The sequence below is a fragment of the Urocampus carinirostris genome, chromosome 18, assembly GCF_059441175.1.
Source record: "Urocampus carinirostris isolate Australia breed hairy pipefish chromosome 18, RoL_Ucar_1.0, whole genome shotgun sequence".
Lineage (NCBI taxonomy): Eukaryota > Metazoa > Chordata > Actinopteri > Syngnathiformes > Syngnathidae > Urocampus > Urocampus carinirostris.
In genome coordinates, this window is record NC_142366.1 from 16,376,573 (window position 1) to 16,400,244 (window position 23,672).

At 40.9% G+C, this 23,672-nt stretch overlaps 1 protein-coding gene across 1 annotated transcript in view; it reads left to right on the forward strand.

The window, feature by feature from the left end:
• The window catches only part of LOC148348510 (uncharacterized), a 29,357-nt gene extending 10,077 nt beyond the window's left edge, over positions 1 to 19,280 (forward strand). Inside the window, exons 5-7 of the mRNA XM_088322260.1 lie at positions 13,556 to 13,705; positions 15,844 to 15,959; positions 19,151 to 19,280. Of these exons, the coding sequence (XP_088178386.1) occupies positions 13,556 to 13,705; positions 15,844 to 15,959; positions 19,151 to 19,258 (374 nt within the window). The 3' untranslated portion in view covers positions 19,259 to 19,280. The remainder of the gene's footprint in view (positions 1 to 13,555; positions 13,706 to 15,843; positions 15,960 to 19,150) is intronic.
• Positions 19,281 to 23,672: the final 4,392 nt, after the last annotated feature.

Here is a 23,672-nt window from a genome sequence, read left to right on the forward strand (position 1 = left end):
GTAAGTTGAATTTGTCTCTTCAGTGCTATATTTTGTATAGAATGGTTGTTTAAGGTTTATACAAGTATGTTTAAGGCTTGTATAAGTAACCTGTATTGTTTTGTACTAAAAAATAAACATTTCATAAACTAATATGCTCTCTAAAGATGAATACAAAGTTTAACTTACTTTTGGAAGATGAGCTTCAACAGTTAGGCGACTTCTTCCTCCACGGTAGAAATGGGCCGAAAAAAAGCCATTCAACCATTTTCTCAACCGCATCAAGCTTCCTTATTCCACTTTCATTTCAAATGAAATGGTTTGCCTCTTCTTTACACTTTACACCAACCATATTGAATGGATGACGAGATATTAAACAAAACAATTTTCAAAGTTTTTAGCGCGCCGGAGATACAGTATAGAATTTTTACATGCAGCAACTCTGCTTCCATTGTTATCGGCAGGCTCGATTGCTTTGAACCCTCTTATTACCATGGGGGTGTGGCTCCCCAGTTAGCAGGAGATATTTAAATTAGCGTGATTAACTCTGTGACCGTTCGATAAGATAAAATTCAAACTCTTCCTTAAACAGAAGACAGGCTTCGGATATACAGACACTGCCCTACGAGACGATCGTTCTTAAGTTGCTTCAGTGCTATATTTTGTATGTTTAAGGTTTATAGGAGTATGTTTAAGGCTTCTATAAGTAACCTATTTTGTTTTATACTAAAAATAAACATTTCATGAAATAACATGCTCTATAAAGATAAATTACTTTTTAAATTTTTTTATTTGTTATTTTCTTATTTTTTATTGTTTTCTTATTTTTATTTCTATTTTTTATAATTATTATTTTTTTAAATATGTAATTTTTAATTAAAAAAAATGTATTTATTTAATTATTCTTAATTATTTATCTTTTTTTTTTCTTTTTCTTCTTTTTGTTTGTGTATGTGTTGATCTTGCTGTCGGTCACCCCTCTCGAGGATATGACTAGGGTAGATAGATAGATAGATAGTTAGATAAAGATAAATAAAGTTGAGTTTCAATTACTTTTGGAAGATGCGCTTCAACAACCATATTGAATGGATGCACAAGATATCAAACAATAAAAATGTCAAAGTTCTTAGCGCGCTGGAGATACAGTATAGAATGTTTACACACAAACTATTAAGAGGAAGTGGATTTCTTCTTCGGGGTAGATGCTTGGTGAGGTCCCACAGCGCCACACGCCGGTAGCGGTAGAAAGAAGCACTACAGTACTGTCCTATACTCGGAATAAGGTGCACAATACAAAATCCAACTTACAGCAATGCCCAAGTATTTTTCGACATCCCAAAGAAAGTGTTTATGTCTACCGTTTTTCGTAAGTCGAATGGTCGTAAGTAGGAGAGCGTCTGTATACAGTAATTCCTTGCTTTATCACGGTTTACTTTTCACAGTATTTCGCAGATCTCCATCGTGCATTGTTTTCTGCGTTCTGATTTGCTAAACAGTCACCTTGGCTCTTTTCTGCTTGTGTTAAATTAAAAAAATATTTTACTATGTTCGACACAGCCTCAGTAGTTGCCCTACTTACAGGGGCCTTTTGCCATCTAAGCGTATATCACCTGTGGTTTCATGCCAGGAATCAGTTAGATATTTGTATTTTTCTGCTTTGTTACTGGTTATCTTCTCAGGTCCGGTCGTGTGTCTTGTGTGCTGGAACCACCCCAGACCATGACCGCCTGACTCCCTTGATAAGTCAAACAGGAAGCTACCGAGCGCAAGGCCAAACAAGGCGTTTTATGGATGTTTGCACGATTTCCTCATAAACAACATTTTTTGGCGGTGCCGCGGCCGACTGGCGAGGTTCGCCCTCTCACGCTGGCAGAGGGAGTCCGCCGAGTGGCGGGCGCTAGACGGTTACGCCATCTCTCATTGAAGTGCTTAAAATACAAGCGGGGTATGTATAAAAGTAACTGCTGTCGGATGATTTTCTCGCAGCGCTCCGTTCCGAACGTAAACTTGAAGGGCTCGTCACAGGCCTGTAATTTAAACTGGAGTGTTGCGGCCATGCCCTTGTCCGTGTTCCTTTCTGTGCATTTTCTAAGCTTGCAGACGTGCTTATCAATCGAGGATTATTATGTTTGTTGTGTGAGCTACAAAGTCTTGCAATCTATAGGCGAGTCTTTAATTACTGGACTTGCAACCATATTGCTAGCTGAAGCGGGTGTTCAAAGTCTTCATAACTCCTAGGGTTGTGTCGTTTCGAGCATATTAAGGCTAACTGTAGTTTTGTTTCCCATAATTGAGGTTCCATTGATGTTCAAAAGAGTTACAAGTCTCAGCTTTTTGCAGATGCAGTTTATTTACCGCATTGCTGAGAGATAGGACCAATTCATAATACTCCAGATCATTCCATCCGGCTAATGGATTTAAATTATTCGGTTAATTCACAATCTAAAACATCTCATCTCATCTCATTAGCTGCACCGCTTATCCTCAGTAGGGTCGCGGGGGTGCTGGAGCTCATCCCAGCAATCATCGGGCAGTGGGCAGGGGACACCCTGAACTGTTTGCCAGACAATCGCAGGGCACACAGGGACAGACAACTCACTCGCTCATTCATACCTATGGACAATTTGGACCGGCCAATTTACCTGACATGCATGTTTTTGGAATGTGGGAGGAAACCGGAGTGCCCGGAGGAAACCCACGCAAGCACGGGGAGAACATACTAACTTCGCACAGGAAGTCCGGTAGCTGGATTTGAACCCACACAGGAGGTTCCCAAGACCTTAGAACTCAACCGCACACGCGCTAACCACTGTGCCGCCGTGCTGCTCCAATCTAAAACATCTACAATGGAAAATAGGGAAAGTAATTTGCATGTTTAATTTAAACCACTCAAAGTTGCTGCTGACTATTTTGCAAGAGTAGCTATGCTAAATTGAGTGATACATAGGATTTATCTAATTTATGCCACTGCCAATTATATCGATATATGGATCAATTAGGGCAGCATGGCGGCGCAGTGGTTAGCGCGTGTGTGGCACAGTTCTGAAGTCATGAGATCGAACCTCCTGTGTGGAGTTTGCATGTTCTCCGCGTGCTTGAGTGGGTTTCCTCCATGCACTCCGGTTTCCTCCCACATTCCAAAAACATGCATGTCAGGTTAATTGGCCGGTTCAAATTGTCCCTAGGTGAGAATGAGTGAGTGAGTTGTCTGTCTGGCAACCAGTTCAGGGTGTCCCCTGCCCACTGGCAGAAGATAGCTGGGACGGGCTCAAGCACCCCCGCGACCCTACTGAGGATTAGCGGTGCACATAATGGATGGATCAATAAAAGTAAGGGTGGACTAAAGTTCCAGTGTTTCTTTACAATTTATTTCTTTTATTGATGGTTTCCATTATTTGGAGCGGGTACAGTTGGTACCAGTTGCAGGGAATCCCAGACCCTTAAAAAAATGATTGTAGTCTGCCACACTCGAGTGCGGCCAACATTTCTGGCACCTAATTGGGCAACCTAGCTTGCGGCTTGGACTAAGATGGGGCCCATTTGCCTCGCCAAGAAGGAAATGAGAAGGAGATGGTTGTGTCACGGTAGTCTGGTGGTGGTTATGTCTGCTGCCTGTTGAATTTTTGACAGCTAAAATGAAAACCACCCCGCATGCTTTCCTGATTCCAAAGTTATTTCGGGGCTCCGACCCGCGGAAACGGAAGTCCTACACTTCAAGGGTAGTTTGTTCAAGGACTGGCTAAAACGAGGGTGTCGCTGTAGCTCTATACTTCCCCTGACCCCAGGAGGCCTGCAGGTTTTAGCTGGGCCGTCTCTTGCTCTCCACGCGATATGTCACGAAGATGACGTAACTTTGAACCCGCGAAAACGTGCGGTAGTTCAAATGGTGCGAAAAAGTCCAGTTACGGCATGATGTCATTTCAAAATTAGATGCTTTTGAATGGCGCAAGAGAATATACGACGCGAGCTTAGTAAAAACAGGCTACTCGTGTACATTAAGAAACGTTTTCCACGCAACATTTAGTCACGATTGTCCTTACTGAGGCAATAAACCATGGCTGTCAAACTCATTTTAGCTCAAGTGCCACCAGTGGTGGACCGTCATGACCTGCGAGGCCTTCTTGTCAAGTCAAGTCATGTTTATTTGTGACGCCCTTAATCACAAAGAGTCTCAAAGGGCTGCACAGACCACAGAGTGTTGCAAACACACATTGATGGCATGCTGGAGTATATTGTTTAACAAGTCCTTGGCGGTGTATTCTCTTCGCAGTAAAAAATGTGAGATATCAAAACTTACAGAAAAATGTCTTCTCCATGGTTCGTACGGATGCTTGAAATCTTTGAAAATGCTTTGATTTAAATGGTCAAGTCAAGTCAAGTCATCTTTATTTGTATAGCCCTAAATCACGAAGAGTCTCAAAGGGCTTCACAGATTATTACACTATATTACACAGACTATTTTTCAGCCGACGAGAAGAGTAGGTTATTCATATGCTATGGAGTAGAAGTGAGTTTTAAGTTTAGATTTAAACATTTCCACTGAGGTTGCAGATCGGATCTCAGGGGGAAGAGCATTCCACAGCACCGGTGCCCGGATGGAGAACGCTCTCGAACCAGCAGAACACTTCTTTGCTCTTGGGATCACCAGAAGACCGGCACTCTCAGATCGTAGGCTTCGGACCGGGACATAGGGGCAAATCAGATCTGAAAGATAAGAGGGAGCAAGTCCATGTATGATTTTGTACAATACTAAGAGAACCTTGAAGTCACATCTATGGCTAACTGGGAGCCAATGCAGGTTAGCCAAAATCGGTGTTATGTGATCGTACTTTTTTGTGTGGTGGTGTGTTTTTAAGGATTAAAAAGGGCTAAAATTTCGCGTTTAATGCTTGTAAATGCTTAAAATTGTTGCCATGTTTCTTAACAAGTCTGCTTATAAATGACGCCGACACTGCTCTCTGGTGGCTTCGCTTTGCATTTTGTGATTGACTGCTGCTAGCATTAGTTTGTACGGCATTGTCCCGTGAAGCGTCATCGCCCCCAAGAGGACAGTTGCATTCTATGCCTTAACAGACATGTGACATGTGTATTACTGCAGGGATTAGGTATAACCGTTAATGGTCTGCATTTATATAGCGCTTTTCAAGTCAATGAAGACCTCCCAAAGCGCTTCACAATGTGCTTCCCATTCACACACACTCACACACAGATAGCGGGAAATAACTTTGTGGAAGGCTTTCTTTGAAATGTTCTTGCTGAGGCACTCTTCTATCTCCAAGTATTGGTCTTCGATTTAATTTCTCCTTTGCTTCCCTCAAGATTTGGTTGCTCCTCCAGGGCTTTTTCTTTGTAAACGATGTTCACCACATTGTTTTCAATGGAGTGTACTAATGAACCACAGTATTTTATAAGTGCATTAGACAATACAGTGCCATCCAGTGGTCAAATAATCAATTATGGACATTTATACTGGGCCATGCGAAAAAATTAGCGTTTCCCAGTAGTAAATTGTAATGGGAAGACCTTCCTGTAACTGAAAATGTAAGCTACATATTACCCAACACTTATATGAGGAGAGATTTGCCACAAAAACAACTATATTTACGATTTACTCAAAAAATGACTTGCCGTGATAAATGCACACACAACATAAAACATTATATATGGAAATCGTAGATATAGTTGTGGCTATGCGAAATACGTAATACACTCAGGATTTCTTCTTTTAACAATACTGGAGAAATTGGCTTTGAAAGGCCTTAAAAGGGCTTGAATTTAGCCATGACCCAGTTTCCCCTTTGAATAAGAAAAGTAATAAGTACTTAGCTACAATGTTCCCTGTAATTTTCCACGGGTCTGAGTGTTAACACAAAGTCGGTGAGCAGCACTTGAAACAACAGTGAGTAACCATAATCCCAAGTGTGGCAAGATAAATTAATTATCAAACATGTCCAAAACTTGACATTTTGCTGAGTTTCCGGCAATGCAAAATGATTTTTCTCTTTTGAATGAATTGACTCATGTACTATTGCAAAGGTTGTACGGCCTACAAACGTCGTTTGTTCTTACAATTTTTTCACAAGATATCCATTTCTTTTTTTTTCCTGATATATTTTGTCGCATAATATTAACATTTTTGGGGGCTTATTTAGTCAGTTGTAAGATACAGAATTGTACTTAATCACATTTTTTTGTGGAAGTACAATGTTGGCAACAAGATTCACTTGATATCATTGGAAATTATTTGAATGCAACACAAACTTTTTCTTCTTTTTTCCGTGTTTTTTTATACTTTTTTAAAAATTCCTTTAAAAAAAATCTCATTGTGTTTATTTTTTCCGAGCTGTTACTATTTTCTTTTTGTTCTCTATTTACTTTTTTCCTACATTTCTTTCTTTTCTTTTTTTCTGTTTTTTTTTCTAAATTTTTCCTTCTTTTTTCTCTTCCTTTTGTTTCTTTTTTTCTCAGCTTTTCACTACTTTTTCATTGTGGTGTTTTTTTCTTTTTTGTTCTATTCCTCCTTTCCTATCATTTTGTGCATAATTTTACATAATATTTGGTCATGTTGGGATTAAAGAAGCAAAAACAACCGGAAGAGCTGTTTAAGACCCGAAAGAGCCGGTTCCTTTTAGTGAGCCGAGCCGCAGAAGCCGGTTCCCCGACAAACTCTACTAACTTTACTCATCTTTGTTCTCCTTCGACTCGACTTCAAAATACCGCATTTAGGACACAACGTCAAGGGAACCCGTGTATTTTGACCTTCATGCACTGTAACTTTGACTTGAGTCGCTTCTTAATTAGCAATTTTGAGCCCTCATTTTTGTGCGCTGGCTAGATTTTCTTGTGCGCTGAGAATGTGCGAGCAGTGCGCAATTGCGCACGCGCGCATCTTAGAGGGAACACTGCTTAGCAATGTGAACTGGATTTGAACCTGCGAGTGATGCCACATTAACGTCCGTTGGCACAGTTTCAAGGCTCTTTCGAGTTGAACTGGAAAACCACATGAAGCCCACCCTCGCTGTTGTGGACAAAAAGCACAAATCTGATAACATTCCTGCAAACAGGACACTTCAGAGATGAGCCTATCTGCCTGGGTGGGGCTGGTTAAAAGGCTGCCGAGGGGCGGAGGTGCCGCGGATAAGGTTGAGAGGGATTCTTCCGGTCACTGATAGCGACGGTGCCAACACTAGCACCAATGACAGACCTGACTCCTTTATCTCCCCGGCTGAAGCTCTGTTCGCCTCCTGCCGTTTCCTTTTTGTCTACTTTCCTTCCTGCTTTCAAGGAGATATTTGTGCGTGAGCCCAAAGCTATGAGATATGATTAGGACTAAATGCTTTTTATATTAAATGGAGCAAAACAATAACAGTAATAGTGACTATGACAGAATATTTTGACACATCCTCTGAAACAAATCCATTCAAAGCAATAGCTTTTACTGTATTGTCCATAACCACTTGTGAGAAAACCTTAAGTCAGTGTCTGAAACTCATGACAAAAGGTTACCGGACACCAGAGCAGACAACTCTGAAAATTTGCCTGCCCAGCCATAAAGTTGCCTGCCCCATTTTTCACAACTTGAAACGCAATAAGACGACTAATCGCAAAAAAAACCCCAAAAAACAAAAAACATTGTTGCCAAGTATTAAGGATTGATAATCAGAATATATAACAGAACAACACTTTAAAATTAAGTGTATTATAAATCTACTTATAACATTGATTGCATTTATATGACATTGCAGTTTTCCATCTACCATCAGTATGTACCTGTATTTACTCATCTTCATTCATGAAATGTTTGCGTTGTGTCTACTGCTACAAGCCACGTGAACTCATCTTTCTTCGATGCTTTTAATGTACGTTTACGTTTTGTAGCGTCATCAATTTTGTTAGCTTCTTTTCAATCTTTCTTCTGGGGCTGAGGTTTTGGCTTTATTCCTAACCACTTTTACATTTTTCTTGTGTTCTCTGTGTGTCTACTTTGGAAAATGATATGCAAATGCACGACCTTATAACACTCGGGAAAGTCCGAAAGCAAGAACTTATTCGATGCAGTCTTCTGATCGGCTGCTGAGTATGCAAATTGACAAATGAACCGACATTCCGAAATTTCCAAACCGATTTAAAATTGGAATAAAGCAAATGTTTGATTTCAAACGTTTTATTTATTTTTTTCTCAAAAGTTGTCAGCCACTCGGGCGGAGATGTTTTGTAAGTTGTACGCCCGACGTAAAAGATGCACTTCTCGGGCTTCCGGACAGACATTATTTCAGACCCTGCCTTAAGTACTGTATCTAACGTATTAAAAGCAACTCTTGTCTGGAAGAATATTTACATCATTTCTTTAAGCAAATATTTTTCTCTATTTTTTAACAATAATTGATTGAAAATCATCATTTTGGGGTTCTTTGCTGGTAAACATTCTTGCACTATTTTTCATTGCACTGATACAATGCACATACAACTGAAGCCAGTCTCTTGTATTTCTCCCGTTGGACGGCACGGCAGCACAGTGGTTAGCACATGCGTGGCACTTTTCTGAGGTTATGGGTTCAAATCCAGCTACCAGCCTTCCTTCTTGTGCGGAGTTTGCATGTTCTCCCTTTGATTGCGTGGGTTTCCTCCCGAATTCCAAAGACATGCTTGTCAGGTTAATTGGCCAGTCCAAACTGTCCCTAGGTGTGACTGAGAAAGTGAGTAGTCTGTCTACCTGTGCCCTCCGACTGACTGGCAACCAGTTGGAGTGTCCCCTGCCCACTGCCCCAAAAGATAGCTGGGATGGGCTCCAGCACCCCCGCGACCCTACTGAGGATAAGCGGTGCAGATAATGGATGGATTGATGGGAATTGATTATCAAAACTGTTCATTTTCAACTTATTGTAACATAGTAAAATGAAATGATCTGCATTTATATAGCGCTTTTCAAGTCAATGACTTCCCAAAGCGCTTTACAGTGTGCTTCACATTTCCCAATAGCGGCCTTGTATTGCAGCCATGTAAGACGCTAACCTGCTTATTGGGGGTATTAGGGGTTCAGTGTCTTACCCAAGGACACTTCGACATGTAACACGGACAAGCCGGGATTCGAACTAGGATCCCTTGATCCCAAGACGAGCGCTCTACATCCTGTGCTACTGCTGCCCGCGTTTGCCCCGCCCCTTCTTTCTCATTTGCTCGTACAAAACATATCAGAATAAGTTTCTAAAATAAATACATTACAAAAATATACAGTTGCAAATACATATTATACATTGTTACATGCGGCTAGTATATGATGACCAGTGGAAAAAAACAAAAAATCAAAATGTCAATCAATCAATATGTGTTACTCATAATTTTACACAATGTAACTGGGAAATCTAGAAAAGAGATTCGGAAATCAATTGAAATTGTATTCATTTGTTGGAGAAGTGTTCACGGATGCTCTCTGTTATAAATCTTAGAAGAATCCCCTGTAGTAGTGACAGAGAACAGAACCATTTTAATGTCCTTGCAGTCCTGCCTTCCGTACCCCATCCCAGTCTTGTGTCAGTCAATCAGCACAGCACCTCTATAACTAGAACCAGGCCCCCATATGTGTTGCACGTGTATTACCGCTCATATTCAATGTATTCCCATTTAGTTTTCAAACTGCTTGGCGAACCTCCTGTATCGTATGGATAGCATCGTGGTGGTTCGTAACTCTCCTCACTCAAGGAAATGGCGGGGAGGGGGTTGACAACCCTGAACGCAAGCGTGATCAGTCGGGGTTATGAAAACATGCCTGGCACATGTGCTCTCAATAAGGATAAGCTCAGAGTCTCTGAGGTATTCTAGTATGGATGCGGGCAACCTTTGTGTTTTTGAGTGTGTACGCAAGTCTTCTCCCAGCTGGTGCTCTTTAGATTTTAGGACACCGAAAAATGGAGTACAACCTGTGTCATAATGAACTGAACCTCAACTCACCCCGAACCAAGTTCTTTGCTGCAATCTCAGATAAAAAAAAACTATGATTCAATCCAAAATAAATGAAGTAGGCACTCAAACTATTCGAGTTTCTGCTGTTGCTCTTCTATCAATCAGCTTCTGGATGTAGCTGGCGGAGACTATACGACTAAACCACATACCTGTCGCGCTCCAGGGCTCCATGCCCTTACAAACTGTCGTATTTTCCCTTACAAAATACAATAACATCTTACATTATATATTTTTTTTCAAACGTGTTTATTAATCTAGTTTAACATCTTATATTGTACATTCGTTTCGTTATATCATATATATTGTAAATTAACATTTTGTTGTGAGACACTGAGTTGCTCGACATGAATGAGGTTTATTATTAAAAAAGTTCCAAAATTAAGTCGCTTGGACGTTCACTGGAGAAGGAAAAAATACATGCAAATATAATTACCATAAATTCCGGACTATAAGCCGCTACTTTTTTTCCCAAACTTTCAACCCTGCGGCTTATTCAGTGATGCGGCCAATTAATGTAAGTTTTCTAACGGCCGCCAGCGGCGCTCGAGTACAAAAGGTAAGATTTAGACTGCAACTTAAATTAGCGTAGACATATCCTCATCATGCTAATTGAAACAAAAAAGCACATGAAGCAACCTTCAAGTTAAACGCAATCGAGCAGTCCGATATAGAAGGAAACTTTACTTTGCGAGCGTGATGCAAGCGTGTTTTTTAATTAGAGAGCGTGAGACGGCGCCTAAATGACAAAGTCTCTTCCCCACATTGAAGGAAGACGACTTTGATGACGTCGTTCATAAGGAGGTAGATAAGAAAGGTTTACCGTGCTAATTTCAAGTACGATATGTTTTTTTAACAGAGATGTATACTGTGTTGAGAGCGTGTTGCTAGTAGCGTTTTGCTACCCTTCACAGGCACGGTTTGGGATGAAAGTTTTAATATTATTATTAAAGCTTTGAAAACTCTCTCGGTGTACCGTCTTTCTTTGTAAATATGTGTAACCATGTATAATATGTATTTGCAACTGTATATTTTTGTAATTTATTTATTTTAGAAACTTATTCTGATATTATTGTACGAGCAAATGAGAAAGAAGGGGCGGGGCAAACGCGGGCTGACGGGAAGTGGAGTAAATGTGAGACGTGTTTGTGGACGCGGCCGACAATAGTGGATATATATTTTTCCCACCCTTACCTTTGGAAATATACACTTTTTTCCTTGGATTACTTTCAACAGGCACCTGGTCTGCATTAATTTTTAACTCCCGGTATCATTTTCCGTTCAATTTGTCGGCTGTGTTTTTTGAACTTAATTGGGTATTGGTTAATACCGTGTTTGAATTGCGTTTATTCAATGTGGGCGCATGCGGCTAATATACAGGTGCGGCTTGTGTATGTACAAAATCGGTTTTCCTCCCAAAATGTGGTGGGTACGGCTTATAATCAGGTGCGCTCTATAGTCCGGAATTTACGGTAAGTAGAATAATACATTTTCTTATTCAAATTATTAATTCTTTTTCTGCAATTTATTATTGTTGGTAATATACTGATTAAAGGGATAACCACAAACCCGTCTTTTATCATTTTCTCCTTTTATACTTTTTTACGACATCATAATTCGTAATATAATGCATCAAAGCAAGTGAGCCGTTTGAGAGCCGGCTCTCTTTAACGAGTTGAGCCGAAAAAGCCGGTTCTCTAAAAAGAGACGGACTTCCTTTCACTACACAACTCAAACTCGTTTGACTTGATTGATTTGCCGTTTCGTGATAATCGGTGTATACTGGATGGTACCCATAATTGACAAATGTGCGTTTTTCCGTACAGATTTTCTTGTACGTCGTACACGTCTTAAAATGCATAAAAAACGTACTTTGTACGGCAAAAACAAACAGGTTGACAGGTATGAAACCGTCAGAATATTTCAAGAAATTAGCTTTTTACATTAGTCATGGTTAACCCAAATGTACATATGATAGGGATCGCTGAGCGATGTCCTTATTTTACAAGAAAAAGCACTATTTTTTCAAAGGAGATAATAGTAAACTAATCAGAAATTCACCCCATAGGTTGTTAATGTGGCAAATGACTGCTTTCTAATGCAACCAGAGGTGTGTAGGGGTCCTTTTCCAGTAACCAGCACGCCAGTGCTCTAATAATGCATTGTGTTTGATTATTGCTTTGGAAGGCTAATGAATGATTAGAAACCCCTTTTAGCACAGCTGAACACTTGTTAGCTGCTTAGAGAAGCTCATCAAGTATATCGAGAGCATCCCTATTTTTAGGTGTGATTCGACTTTCAGAATGGACAGAACAAGAGAACATTCATGTAAAACTCGACAGTATATTCTGTTCTAAGAAGTGAATGCTATTCCATGCGCGAATTTGCCAAAATACTGAGGATCTCCTACTACGGGGTATACTACTCCCGTCAAAAAACAGCAGAAACAGGCTTGAACTCAGGTAGAAGGAGATTTGGGAGATCCTGCTGTATAACCAAGCAAGAAGACAAGTACCGTAAATTCCGGACTATAAGCCGCTACTTTTTCCCCAAACTTTCAACCCTGCGGCTTATTCAGTGATGCGGCCAATTTATGTAATCTCTCTAACGGCCGCCAGCGGCGCTCGAGTACAAAAGGTAAGATTTAGACCGGTGGAATATATGCGCCGAGGAAGACTGCAACTTCACTAAAACTGTCCGCGCGCGAAAGGCAACTTTTTCGCAAGTCTGCCAGTGGATCCTGACAGCGTGGGGCAGCATAAAAAAATCGGCCATCACCAACGGTTTCCGAAAAACCGGTCTGCTGCATTACGGTGAGAAGGGCACACCAGCGACAGTGACTTTGATGGCTTCAGTTGTAAGGAGGAAGATGAGGACGGTTTACCGTGACTTTTACAAGTACGGCATATTTTTTTGACAGACCCGTTTAATGATTTGCGAGCATGTTGCTAGTAGCGTGTTGCTACCTGTCACAGTCACGGTTTGGGATGAAAGTTATATTATTATTATTAAAGCTTTAAAAACTCTCTCGGTGTACCGTCTTTCTTTGTAAATATGTGTGACCATGTATGATATGTATTTGCAACTGTATATTTTTGTAATGTTTTTATTTGAGACACTTATTCTGATATGTTTTGTGAATCTAAAAAGAGGGGCGGAGCAAACGCGGGCTGACGGGAAGTGGGGTAAAGGTGAGTGAGACTTGTTGTCGCGGCGGACAATAGTGGATATATATTTTTCCCACCCTTACCTTTGGAAATATACACTTTTTTTCTTTGGATTAGTTTCAACGGGTACCCGGACTCTGCAGGTCTGCATCAAACCCTAAGTACCGGTATCATTTTCTGTTCATTTTGCTGGCTGTGATTTGTGTACTTCAATGAAGGACATTTAGTTTCTACCGCCCGACTTGGAGTCGGGCCTAGATCAATTTAATGTTTGTGTTACAATTTTTTAGCGTGGGCGCATGCGGCTTATATACAGGTGTGGCTTGTGTATGTACAAATTTGGTTTTCCTCTGAAAATGTGGTAATACTCAGAAGACACTAGTGTCAACAGTTGCAGTGAAGAGGCCAGTCTGAGATTTGTAAAAAGTTTCTTGTGTCATTTGTCCTTGCAGGAGTTCCACTGATTGACGGCGGAACCGTGAGATTGCCCCAGCTCATAGGTCTTTCCAGAGCTCTAGACCTGATTTTAACTGGGCGGCCTATCGGCGCACAAGAAGCTCTCGCATATGGCCTGGCCAACAGAGTTGTCCCGGATGGACAAGGTGGGCACACAGTTCTTTCGGCAAACTTTGATTTTTCAAACTTTTCCTATTATCCAGAAACCCCAAATTGGCCAGAAATTGTGCACCTTATCACCCAGTATGCCTTATATGTGGACAAAATTGGACATGCCTATCGTTATATTATCATAATTGTGCAATTATTGATCAGTTGATATCTATCACTGACCACAATTGCATTACAATGGTGGTAACAGGGATTCGAGCCCAGAAAGCATGGCAAGAGCGCCAAACACTATGCCACTAGGGACATGGAGTATGAAAAGGCATTGCATCTAATCTCATTATCACACTATTTTTGATCATGGTACCAGATACGAATGTTAGAGTGATTAAAAATTGATAGAATTTGTTTCACTTTCTCTCAGCTCAAACTAAGCGTTGTTGTACAGCCATGCGTTTATTTCTATCTTTCTGTGTCAAGTCAAGGCAAGTCATGTTTATTTGTATAGCCCTTAATCACAAAGAGTCTCAAAGGGCTGCACAGATCAAAGACTATTGCAAACTATTATTACAGACTATTATGACACCATCCCCTCATCTAAAACCTACATGACCAGTGTGACCGAATTACTTCCCACGATGCTTGTGTCTTTGTTCATTTCAAAATCTAATGCTCTTTGTAAAGACGTTGTGAGTCGGTGATACAAAACTGCATTTCAGTGGTCCCCTACCTTTTCTGTCTGACTAGTTTAATGTCTGACAATATTCTCTGGGCCAAATAATATCCGTAACTAGAAATAGTGTGATGACATCATACGTGTCAACTTCCAGGGCTCCATGCCCTTACGAACTGTCGTATTTTCCCTTACAATATACAAAATAATTTTACACCATATATATATTTTTTTCTGAATGATGCATGATGGGAAATCCCCAGGCGGCAGACGCATGCGCACAGTAGCATCAAACCGCTCGCTTCGTTTGCAACGGAAAATACTATACCGAGATAGAAGCTACCGCGGCGAACTCGTTAGACTTCATTGATTTGTTCACTACAATCGCTTTCTGTTTCAGAGCTAGCCTCACATGTTGTGTTAATGGGATTTGCCAATTTGATTTGTTGTTCGTGATCATCGGTGTTTACCGGATGGTACCCATAATTGACAAATTTGCGTTTTTCCGTACAGATTTTCTTGTACGTCGTACACGTCTTAAAATGCATAATAAACGTACTTTGTCCGGCAAAAACGGTTGACAGGTATGTGAGATAAATCCAAAAGTCTTTTCAGTCCAAATTTTACGGTAAGTTTTGGAAGCGTGTCATATAATTCGGTGCGTTGTATAGTGCATGTATACAGTTATGTTCAACTCATAGATTCTCTTACTATCGCCATAGTCAAATGTTTTCCTCGTGCGGCACAGTTCATGTCTTGGGAACCTCCTGCGTGGGTTCAAATCCAGCTCCAGACTTCCTGTGCAGAGTTTGTATGTTCTCCCCGTGCTTGCGTGGGTTTCCTCCGGGCACTCCGGTTTCCTCCCACATTCCAAAAAGATGCATTTCAGGTGAATTGGCCGGTCCAAATTGTCCCTAGGTGTGACTGAGCGAGTGAGTTGTCTGTCCCCGTGTGCCCTGCGATTGGCTGGCAACCAGTTCAGGGTGTCCCCTGCCCACTGCCCGATGATTGCTGGGATGGGCTCCAGCACCCCCGCGACCCTACTGAGGATGAGCGGTGTAGCTAATGAGATGAGATGAGATGAGATGAGTTTCTAACTTTCAGCGCTTTCGTAAATGGATCTTAAGCACATGAATTTGATCATGTTCCTGATGTCAGAACCACAATCTGCCAATAATGGCCTGTTAACATTTAGTGCAAAACCCCTCCAGAAAGCAAGAGATTCTCTTCATTGTTGGAATATCAGTGTTTCGAAACACAGACAGGGGCAAGTCGGAGGGTTTGGAAAATAAGTCGGGTAGCATCAGAAATGGCGGATCCGTTAAGGGTTATTTCCCAAAGGACAAGAATCGTCTCTCGTGTGGTTTTGGCTTAAAAGTACCAAGAGCCGGAGAATTTGGGGTGAAAAAAAAATAAATGATAGTCGGTCAGCATCTACTTCCTGTATGACAAACAGTCACTGCAGCCGCATATCCTTTAACATCCTGCACGTCACAACCACAGGCTTACAGGCGGCCCTGCAGTTAGCCGAGCAGATCAGCTCCTTCCCACAAGAGTGCATGAGGGCCGACCGCTCCTCGGCTATCTACGGCTGCTACGACGCGCCTTCTTTCACACAGGTACATATTTCCTTTACGTATTGACATCAGCCATCTTCATACAATTTTGCCATGACTCAAGAAAATAAGCTATTTTTTATAGGGCCGGTTACTATTTTATGGCTATAAAACAGGCTTTATATACAGGGTTGGGTAGGGTTACTTTAACGTGATTACCGTATTTTCCGCACTATAAGACGCACCGGGTTATAGGGCGCACCCTCAAAAAATAGTTTTTGGTCCTATATTTTCCATACATAAGGCGCACCGGATTATAAGGCGCTACAATGGGAACGTGGACAAAACAGTCAGATAGTTCAGTCAAACTTATTACCCCCTTAACATTCCCAAAGCTTGCAAAGAAGCAAATACGTGTCGTAGACACGTGCGGATGCGGTGTCCGTACGATGTCACTCAAATGCGTCATTTCAAATATCATTCGGAAGGTTGAAGTCTTGGGATTCAAGAAATGCCAAACATTTCTTAGTTTCTATTTTATTTTTTGCTGGCAACTGTGTGGACAGCAAAGTAAGAATTTTACTGTGCAGGTAAACAGGGTTCTTTACTGTGCATTAGACAATAAACACTTTGAATTGAATTTAGTTTAAAAATAGACTCATCACGGAAACATCAAGATCGTTCTAAAACAAGATACCGGGACAATATAAAGCCGCATAGCTCACCTAAGTTCTCTTGCAGCCATCACGTTCAATAATGATACGTAACCATGGTCTTCTTACAACTGTGAGTGTAGTAAATCCAGGAGAGTTAAATATTTACAAATACAGAATAGTAAAAAATGTTTTCTCTATGCCGTAGTGCAACCCAACGTGTGATTCACATTCATCTTTTTCGGCCAATTGCAGGCTTTGTTTCGCCCCTTTAGCCTATGCGAGCCTGTAAATGATAAAAAGGATCCGCCCCCTTTACCTCCGAATAACTTTAGCCAATAGTGACTGATTCAAATGATGATTGACACATTGGTTAGGAAATGAAACGCCAATATATAAATCCCAGCACACACCGCGGACTACTTCGCGTTCGGGGGGAAATCTAGTCGGCGGCTGTTTGCCTCAGTTGTAAGACTTTGTGACTTAATATTGATCCATATATAAGGCGCACTGTATTATAAGGCGCATGGTCAGCTTTTGAAAAAAATAAAGGCTTTTAGGTGCGCCTTATAGTGCGGAAAATACGGTACTTTCAATCACTTAGATTACTCCAATACCAAATATGCTAATAAAAGACAAAATAAACTAAATATGAATAAGATTATGACTCACAACGCGTGGTAAGCTTTCTCTCCTGGCTTTGATCTCTTTGATCTCCGGCAAAACTAACATAAAATGCGACAGAAACAAAATGAAAAGAAATCCAAACAGCTTGCGAACATCATTTTTGCCGTTCCACGTATTCCTTTACTCCCCAAAATTGAGTAATTGTATTCATATTTAGTTTCTTTTGTCTTTTGTTAGCATATTTGGTATTGGAGTAATCCAAAAGTAATTGAAATTAATCAAGTTTAAGTAACCCTACCCAACCCTGTTATATACATATATACACAGTGGCTTTGGCCCCCTTGAATTTTGCCACATTTCAGACTTCAAACATAAAAACATAAAACTCTAATTTCTTGTGAAGTATCAACAATAAGTGGGACACAATCATGAAGTGGAACACACTTTATTGGATATTTTAAAGTTTTTTAACTAATAAAAAAACGAAAAATTGAGTTAATACTTTGTAGCGCCTCCTTTTGCTGCGATGACAGCTGCAAGTCACTCAGGGTATTTCCCTATCAGTTTTGCACACCGAGAAACTGATATTTTTGCCCATTCCTCCTTGCAAAACAGCTCGAACTCAGTGAAGTTGGATAGAAAGTGTTTGTGTGAACAGCAGTTTTCAGTTCTTTACACAGATTGTTAATTGGATTGAATTCTGGACTTTGACTTGGCCATTCTAACACCTTTATATGTTTTTTGGTGAACCATTCTATTGTCGCATTTGCTTTATGTTTGGGATCATTGTCTTGTTGGAAGACAAATCTCCGTCCCAGTCTCAGGTCTTTTGCGGACTCCATCAGGTTTTCTTCCAGAATGGTCCTGTATTTGGCTCCATCCATCTTCTCATCAATTTTAACCATCTTCCCTGTCTCTGCTGAAAAAAAGCAGGCCCAAACCATGATGCTGCCACCACCATGTTTGACTGTGGGGATGGTGTGTTGAGGGTGATGAGCTGTGCTGCTTTTACGCCAAACATAATGTCTCACATTGTTGCCCAAAAGTTCGATTTTGGTCGCATCTGACCAGAGCACCTTCTTCCACATGTTTGGTGTGTTTCCCAGGTGGCTTGTGGCAAACTTTAAAAGACACTTTTTATGAAATCGCTTCCTTCTTGCCACTCTTCCATAAAGGCCAGTTTTGTGCAGTATAGGACTGATTGTTGTCCTTTGGACAAATTCTCCCACCTCAGCTGTAGACCTCTGCAGTTCATCCAGAGTGATCATGGGCCTCTTGGCTGAGTCTCTGATCAGTTTTTTCCTTGTATGAGCTGAAAGTTTAGGGGGACGGCCTGATCTTAGTAGATCTGAAGTGGTCTGATACTCCTTCCATTTCAATATTATTGCTTGCACAGTGCTCATTTGGATGTTTAAAGCTTGGGAAATCCTTTTGTATCCAAATCCAGCTTTAAACTTCTCCACAATAGTATCTCGGACCTGCCTGGTGTGTTCCTCATTCTTCATGATGCTCTCTGCGCTTTAAACAGACCTGTGAGACTATCACAGTGCAGGTGCATTTTTACAGAGACTTGATTACACACAGGTGTATTCCATTTATCATCGTTAGTCATTTAGATCAACATTGAATCATTCAGAGATCCTCACTGAATTTCTGGAAAGAGTTTGCTGCACTGAAAGTAAAGGGGCCGAATAATTTGTTAAAAAAGTTTAAAATATCCAATAAAGTGGGTTCCATTTCATGATTGTGTCCCATTTATTGATGATGCTTCAGAAGAAATTAGAGTTTTATATTTTTACGTTTGAAGTCCGAAATGTGGCAAAATTCAAGGGGGGCAAATAGTTTCGCAAGCCACTGTATATTTGGTTTGGCACCACTTCTAATCATTTCCTCTTATTAAGTAATTGTATGGAGAATGTCCTGGGAATGAATGATTAATCTGATTCCTTTTTTGTTTCGATTCCACCTTCTAAGGCGATGCAATATGAAATTGACCACGGAGCACCAGTCATCTTGTCAGAAGCTGTCTCTGGTGCAGCCAAGTTCACAGCTGGAACTGGCCGAGGAGGGACGTTTTCATAAGGTGTTTGCGGAATACTTTTGGGATATTTATATTCTTAGCGATTTTCATGACTCAAGATTGTTATATGCAGACGAGATAGTTAATCCGCAAAAGCCCTAGCACACAGGTGTCAAACAGACGGCCCGCTGACCGGATCAGGCCCACTAAGGGATTGAATCCGGCCCGCGAGACAACGCTCAGAGAAGTGCAGGAGAAAAACGAGTTGCAGATTGAAATATGTCCACTTGATGTTGCCAAAGCCAGGTGCCTCTCACAAAGTACTTGTATTTCTTTCTCTCTCTCTTTCCTGCCTTTTTATCTCACTCCCTGTCTTTCTCTTTCACTCTGTCTGTCTCTCTTTTTCTCTTTCTTTGTTCCTCTTGGTGTATTTTTCTCTCTCTTGCTTTTTTCCTTTTCTCTCTCATTTCTCTCTTTCTCTCTTGCTGTCTCCTTCTCTCTTTCTCCACTTCTCTTTCTCTTGCTATTTTTCTTTGGATTTCTTTCTGTCTCTCTTTCTTTCCCTCTCTCTCACTATTTCTCCTTTTATCTCTTTCGTTTCTCACGTCCTTTCTCCCTTTTCTCTTTCTTTTCCCTCTCTCTTTCTCTCTTTCTCTCTTTCTTTGTTTCACTCTCTTTTTCTCTATCCCTCTTACTTTCCCATTCTCTCTTTCTCCGCTTCTCTCTTTCTCTCTTTGTATTTATCTTTGTATTTCTTTTTTTCTCTCTTTCTTTCCCCCTCTCTCACTATTTCTCTTTTTATCTCTTTAGTTTCTCACGTCCTCTTTCTTTCTCTCTTTTCTCTTTCTTTTCTCTCTCTCTCTTTCCTCCCTTTTATCTCACTTCCTGTCTTTCTCTTTCACTCTGTCTGTCTCTCTTTTTCTCTTTCTTTGTTCCTCTTGGTGTCTTTTTCTCTCTCTTGCTTTTTTCCTTTTCTCTCTCATTTCTCTCTTTCTCTCTTGCTGTCTCCTTCTCTCTTTCTCCACTTCTCTTTCTCCTGCTATTTTTCTTTGGATTTCTTTCTGTCTCTCTTTCTTTCCCTCTCTCTCACTATTTCTCCTTTTATCTCTTTCGTTTCTTATGTCCTTTCTCCCTTTTCTCTTTCTTTTCCCTCTCTCTTTCTCTCTTTCTCTCTTTCTTTGTTTCACTCTCTTTTTCTCTATCTCTCTTACTTTCCCATTCTCTCTTTCTCCGCTTCTCTCTTTCTCTCTTTGTATTTATCTTTGTATTTCTTTTTTTCTCTCTCTTTCTTTCCCCCTCTCTCACTATTTCTCTTTTTATCTCTTTAGTTTCTCACGTCCTCTTTCTTTCTCTCTTTTCTCTTTCTTTTCTCTCTCTCTCTCCCTTCCTCTCTTTCTTTGTTTCACTCTCTCTTTCTCTCTCTCTCTTGCTTTCCCCTTCTTTCTTTCTCCCCTTCTCTCTTTCTCTCTTTCTATTTATCTTTGGATTTCTTTCTTTCTCTCTTTCTCCCCCCCTCTCACTATTTCTCCTTTTATCTCTTTCGTTTCTCACGTCCTCTCTCTTTCTCTCTTTTCTCTCTCTCTCTTTCTCCCTTTCTCTCTTTCTTTGTTTCACTCTCTTTTTCCCTCTCTCTCTTGCTTTCCCCTTCTTTCTTTCTCCCCTTCTCTCTTTCTCTCTTTCCATTTATCTTTGGATTTCTTTCTTTCTCTCTTTCTTCCCCCCTCTCTCACTATTTCTCCTTTTATCTCTTTCGTTTCTCACGACCTCTCTCTCTTTCTCTCTTTTCTCTTTTTTTTCTCTCTCTCTCTTTCTCCCTTTCTCGCTTTCTTTGTTCCACTCTCTCTAGTTTTCTCTCCCTCTATTTCTCTTATTCCTTTCTCTCTTTTTTTTCTTTCTCTCTAATCTACTAGTCCGGCCCCCGAGAGAATATTTGTTCCATCGTTTGGCCCCCCGAGTTAAAATGAGTTTGGCACCGCTGCCTAAAAATGTCAAGTCAAAATGTTAAGTATCCATAAAAGGGTTTTTATATGAATCAAAACATGTTGTTTACGGCCGGATCGAACCCAACCTCTCAAACTGCATTCCCTAAAATCCACACAATGAATGTCTGACCCTTAACGAGGTTTTGGAATGTTTTGTCTAGAAGCTTCCAATATGTCCGTGTGTGCGTTTGTGTGTATAATATTCCGGTAGCTGCAGCTTTGATGCAAGTTGTCACTCCACACACATAGATAAGATAGACTCCACGCAGCAGTCTCGGAGACGAAGAGATCCGGACACCTTTGGGAGCTTATCAGCTCGGGCCATCAAAATCTGATGTGGCACCACGAAGACATAACACAGGTTTGGCTAAAAGGAATGAAGATAAGGGGAGTGGGTAGGAGGTGTTAAAGCAGTGGTCTGGAACTCGCAGCCCTATTGGACGATAGTTTGCAGCCATCTGCCTTAAAGGGATTCCCAAAGATCAATTCTTTTCAATTAGACGAAGAACGTGCAGTGTTCCTGCCCACAATCATGCAAATATGTTGCATATTATTTCACGCGTGAATCGAGAAATTAATCCGAAAGTTGACCCATCCAGCTCGTTTACTGTCAGAGCTGTGACGTCCTTGAAGGAGCACAACATTTTCAAAATGGCGAATCCCATTAACACAACATGTGAGGCTAGCTCCGAAACAGAAAGCGATTGCAGTAAACAAATTTAACTGACCCCGATTTTATGGCCGATTATGAGGGAAGAATGTCCATGACGGATACCGTACGTCTAGAGCAGGGGTCTGCAACCTTTTCGGTGTGGAGTGCCACTTTCAAATTTCCTTGTAAATCAGTGTGCCACACCAAGATCAATGACTCGCACAACATTTTTTTAATATCCAACAGAGCTGTCATTGTACACCAGTCCGAATATACATTTTAATCGTATAACTGACCAATTTATCTTCCATTATTCTTGTTCATCAATCAACTAAAAATGAATGTGAAAAACAAGAGGAAAGGCCTGTAGCCATTCTGACTTCAACTTTTTACCGCAAGAATGAACTAGAATAAACCATTTTTCATCAACAATGAATTACAATCAAACAAGTTATGTGGACAGCTACCATACCATTCATCAATGATATCTTGTTGCAGAAAATATCAAAACTTGAAATAAAAGCAGCAAAGCAGAAGGCACACGCGCGCACACACACACACACACACACACACACACACACACACACACACACACACACACACACACACACACACACACAATATAAATATTCGCCATCAGTAAATGGTTTTCTGTGCTTTACTATGCAGTGAGCAATGTGATAACATGCTTCAGTGGTGGTGTTTTTAGCAGTGACAAAGGTTCTTAGGGTCTGTGTTTGTTTGCCTTACCTGGACACTACATTGTAGACTCATCCCTGAATTCATGTCCATGTTTCGTCTCGTAATGACGTTTAACACTTGCTGTGCGGGTTACAACGCTCTCGAAGCATAATGCACAAAACAGCACGGTCTTTTTTTTGCACAAAGTCCCATTTGTCTGTCCACGCTGGCTGGAAGGAACGAGATGTTTTCGCTTGAGGAGCCGTCATGATTCGTTCATTCATCGCGCCCGGTTGTTTCGTTGGCTGTGTTAAAACACGGAGCTCTCCTCTGCGAGGCGCAGCGCAAACACACACTGACACACGAAGAAGAGGAGGAACGGCGCTAACGTAAAGCCTCTAAATAACACGGCACACAACCGAAAATGTCTAAATTTCAGGTAAAAATGTGCAATTTTAAAATCTAATCATTATTATTTTGCAGTGCGCTCGCGTGCCACTGGTTAACCCCTCGTGTCATAGGTTGCCGACCCCTGGTCTAGAGAAACCAACCAGTATAGTCCCAGAGAATCAGATATACAGCAGTATCAATTCGAACCAATGGTTGAGGCAAGTGACGAGAGCCAACATAAATATTTCCTGAATACAGACTGGTAGTTTGTGTTTGCTCTAAACCTCTTTCTATACCTTTTTTATAAAGGTAAATTTCAATTTATCATTTCGAAGCACAGTCTGACTGATGGGAACACTCCGTTGGGAACAGGTCATACTAAAAACCGATTCTGTTGTAAAGTACAGTGGAACCTCGGTTCTCGACCATAATCCGTTCCAGAACCCTGTTCGAAAACCGATTTGTTCGATCACCGAAATCATTTTTCCCATTCAAAATAATGTAAATCGTTTTAATCCGTTCCAACACCCTGAATGTTTACCTTAAATGTTTAACGTAATCATAAAGCTAACCCAGGCTAATGGTACGTTCGCCTTATCGTAATCTTCCGTACGAAAGATTACGCTAACATGAACGTGTAAAAATAAAAAAATCAGGTCGTTGACAAGTCATTTAGCATCCGGGTCTCCACAACAAGTGGTGAGCGGTTCATTGGAAAGGGGGCTCTGTTCCAACACCCTGAATGTTGGGCTCCGTTCCAACACCCTGAAT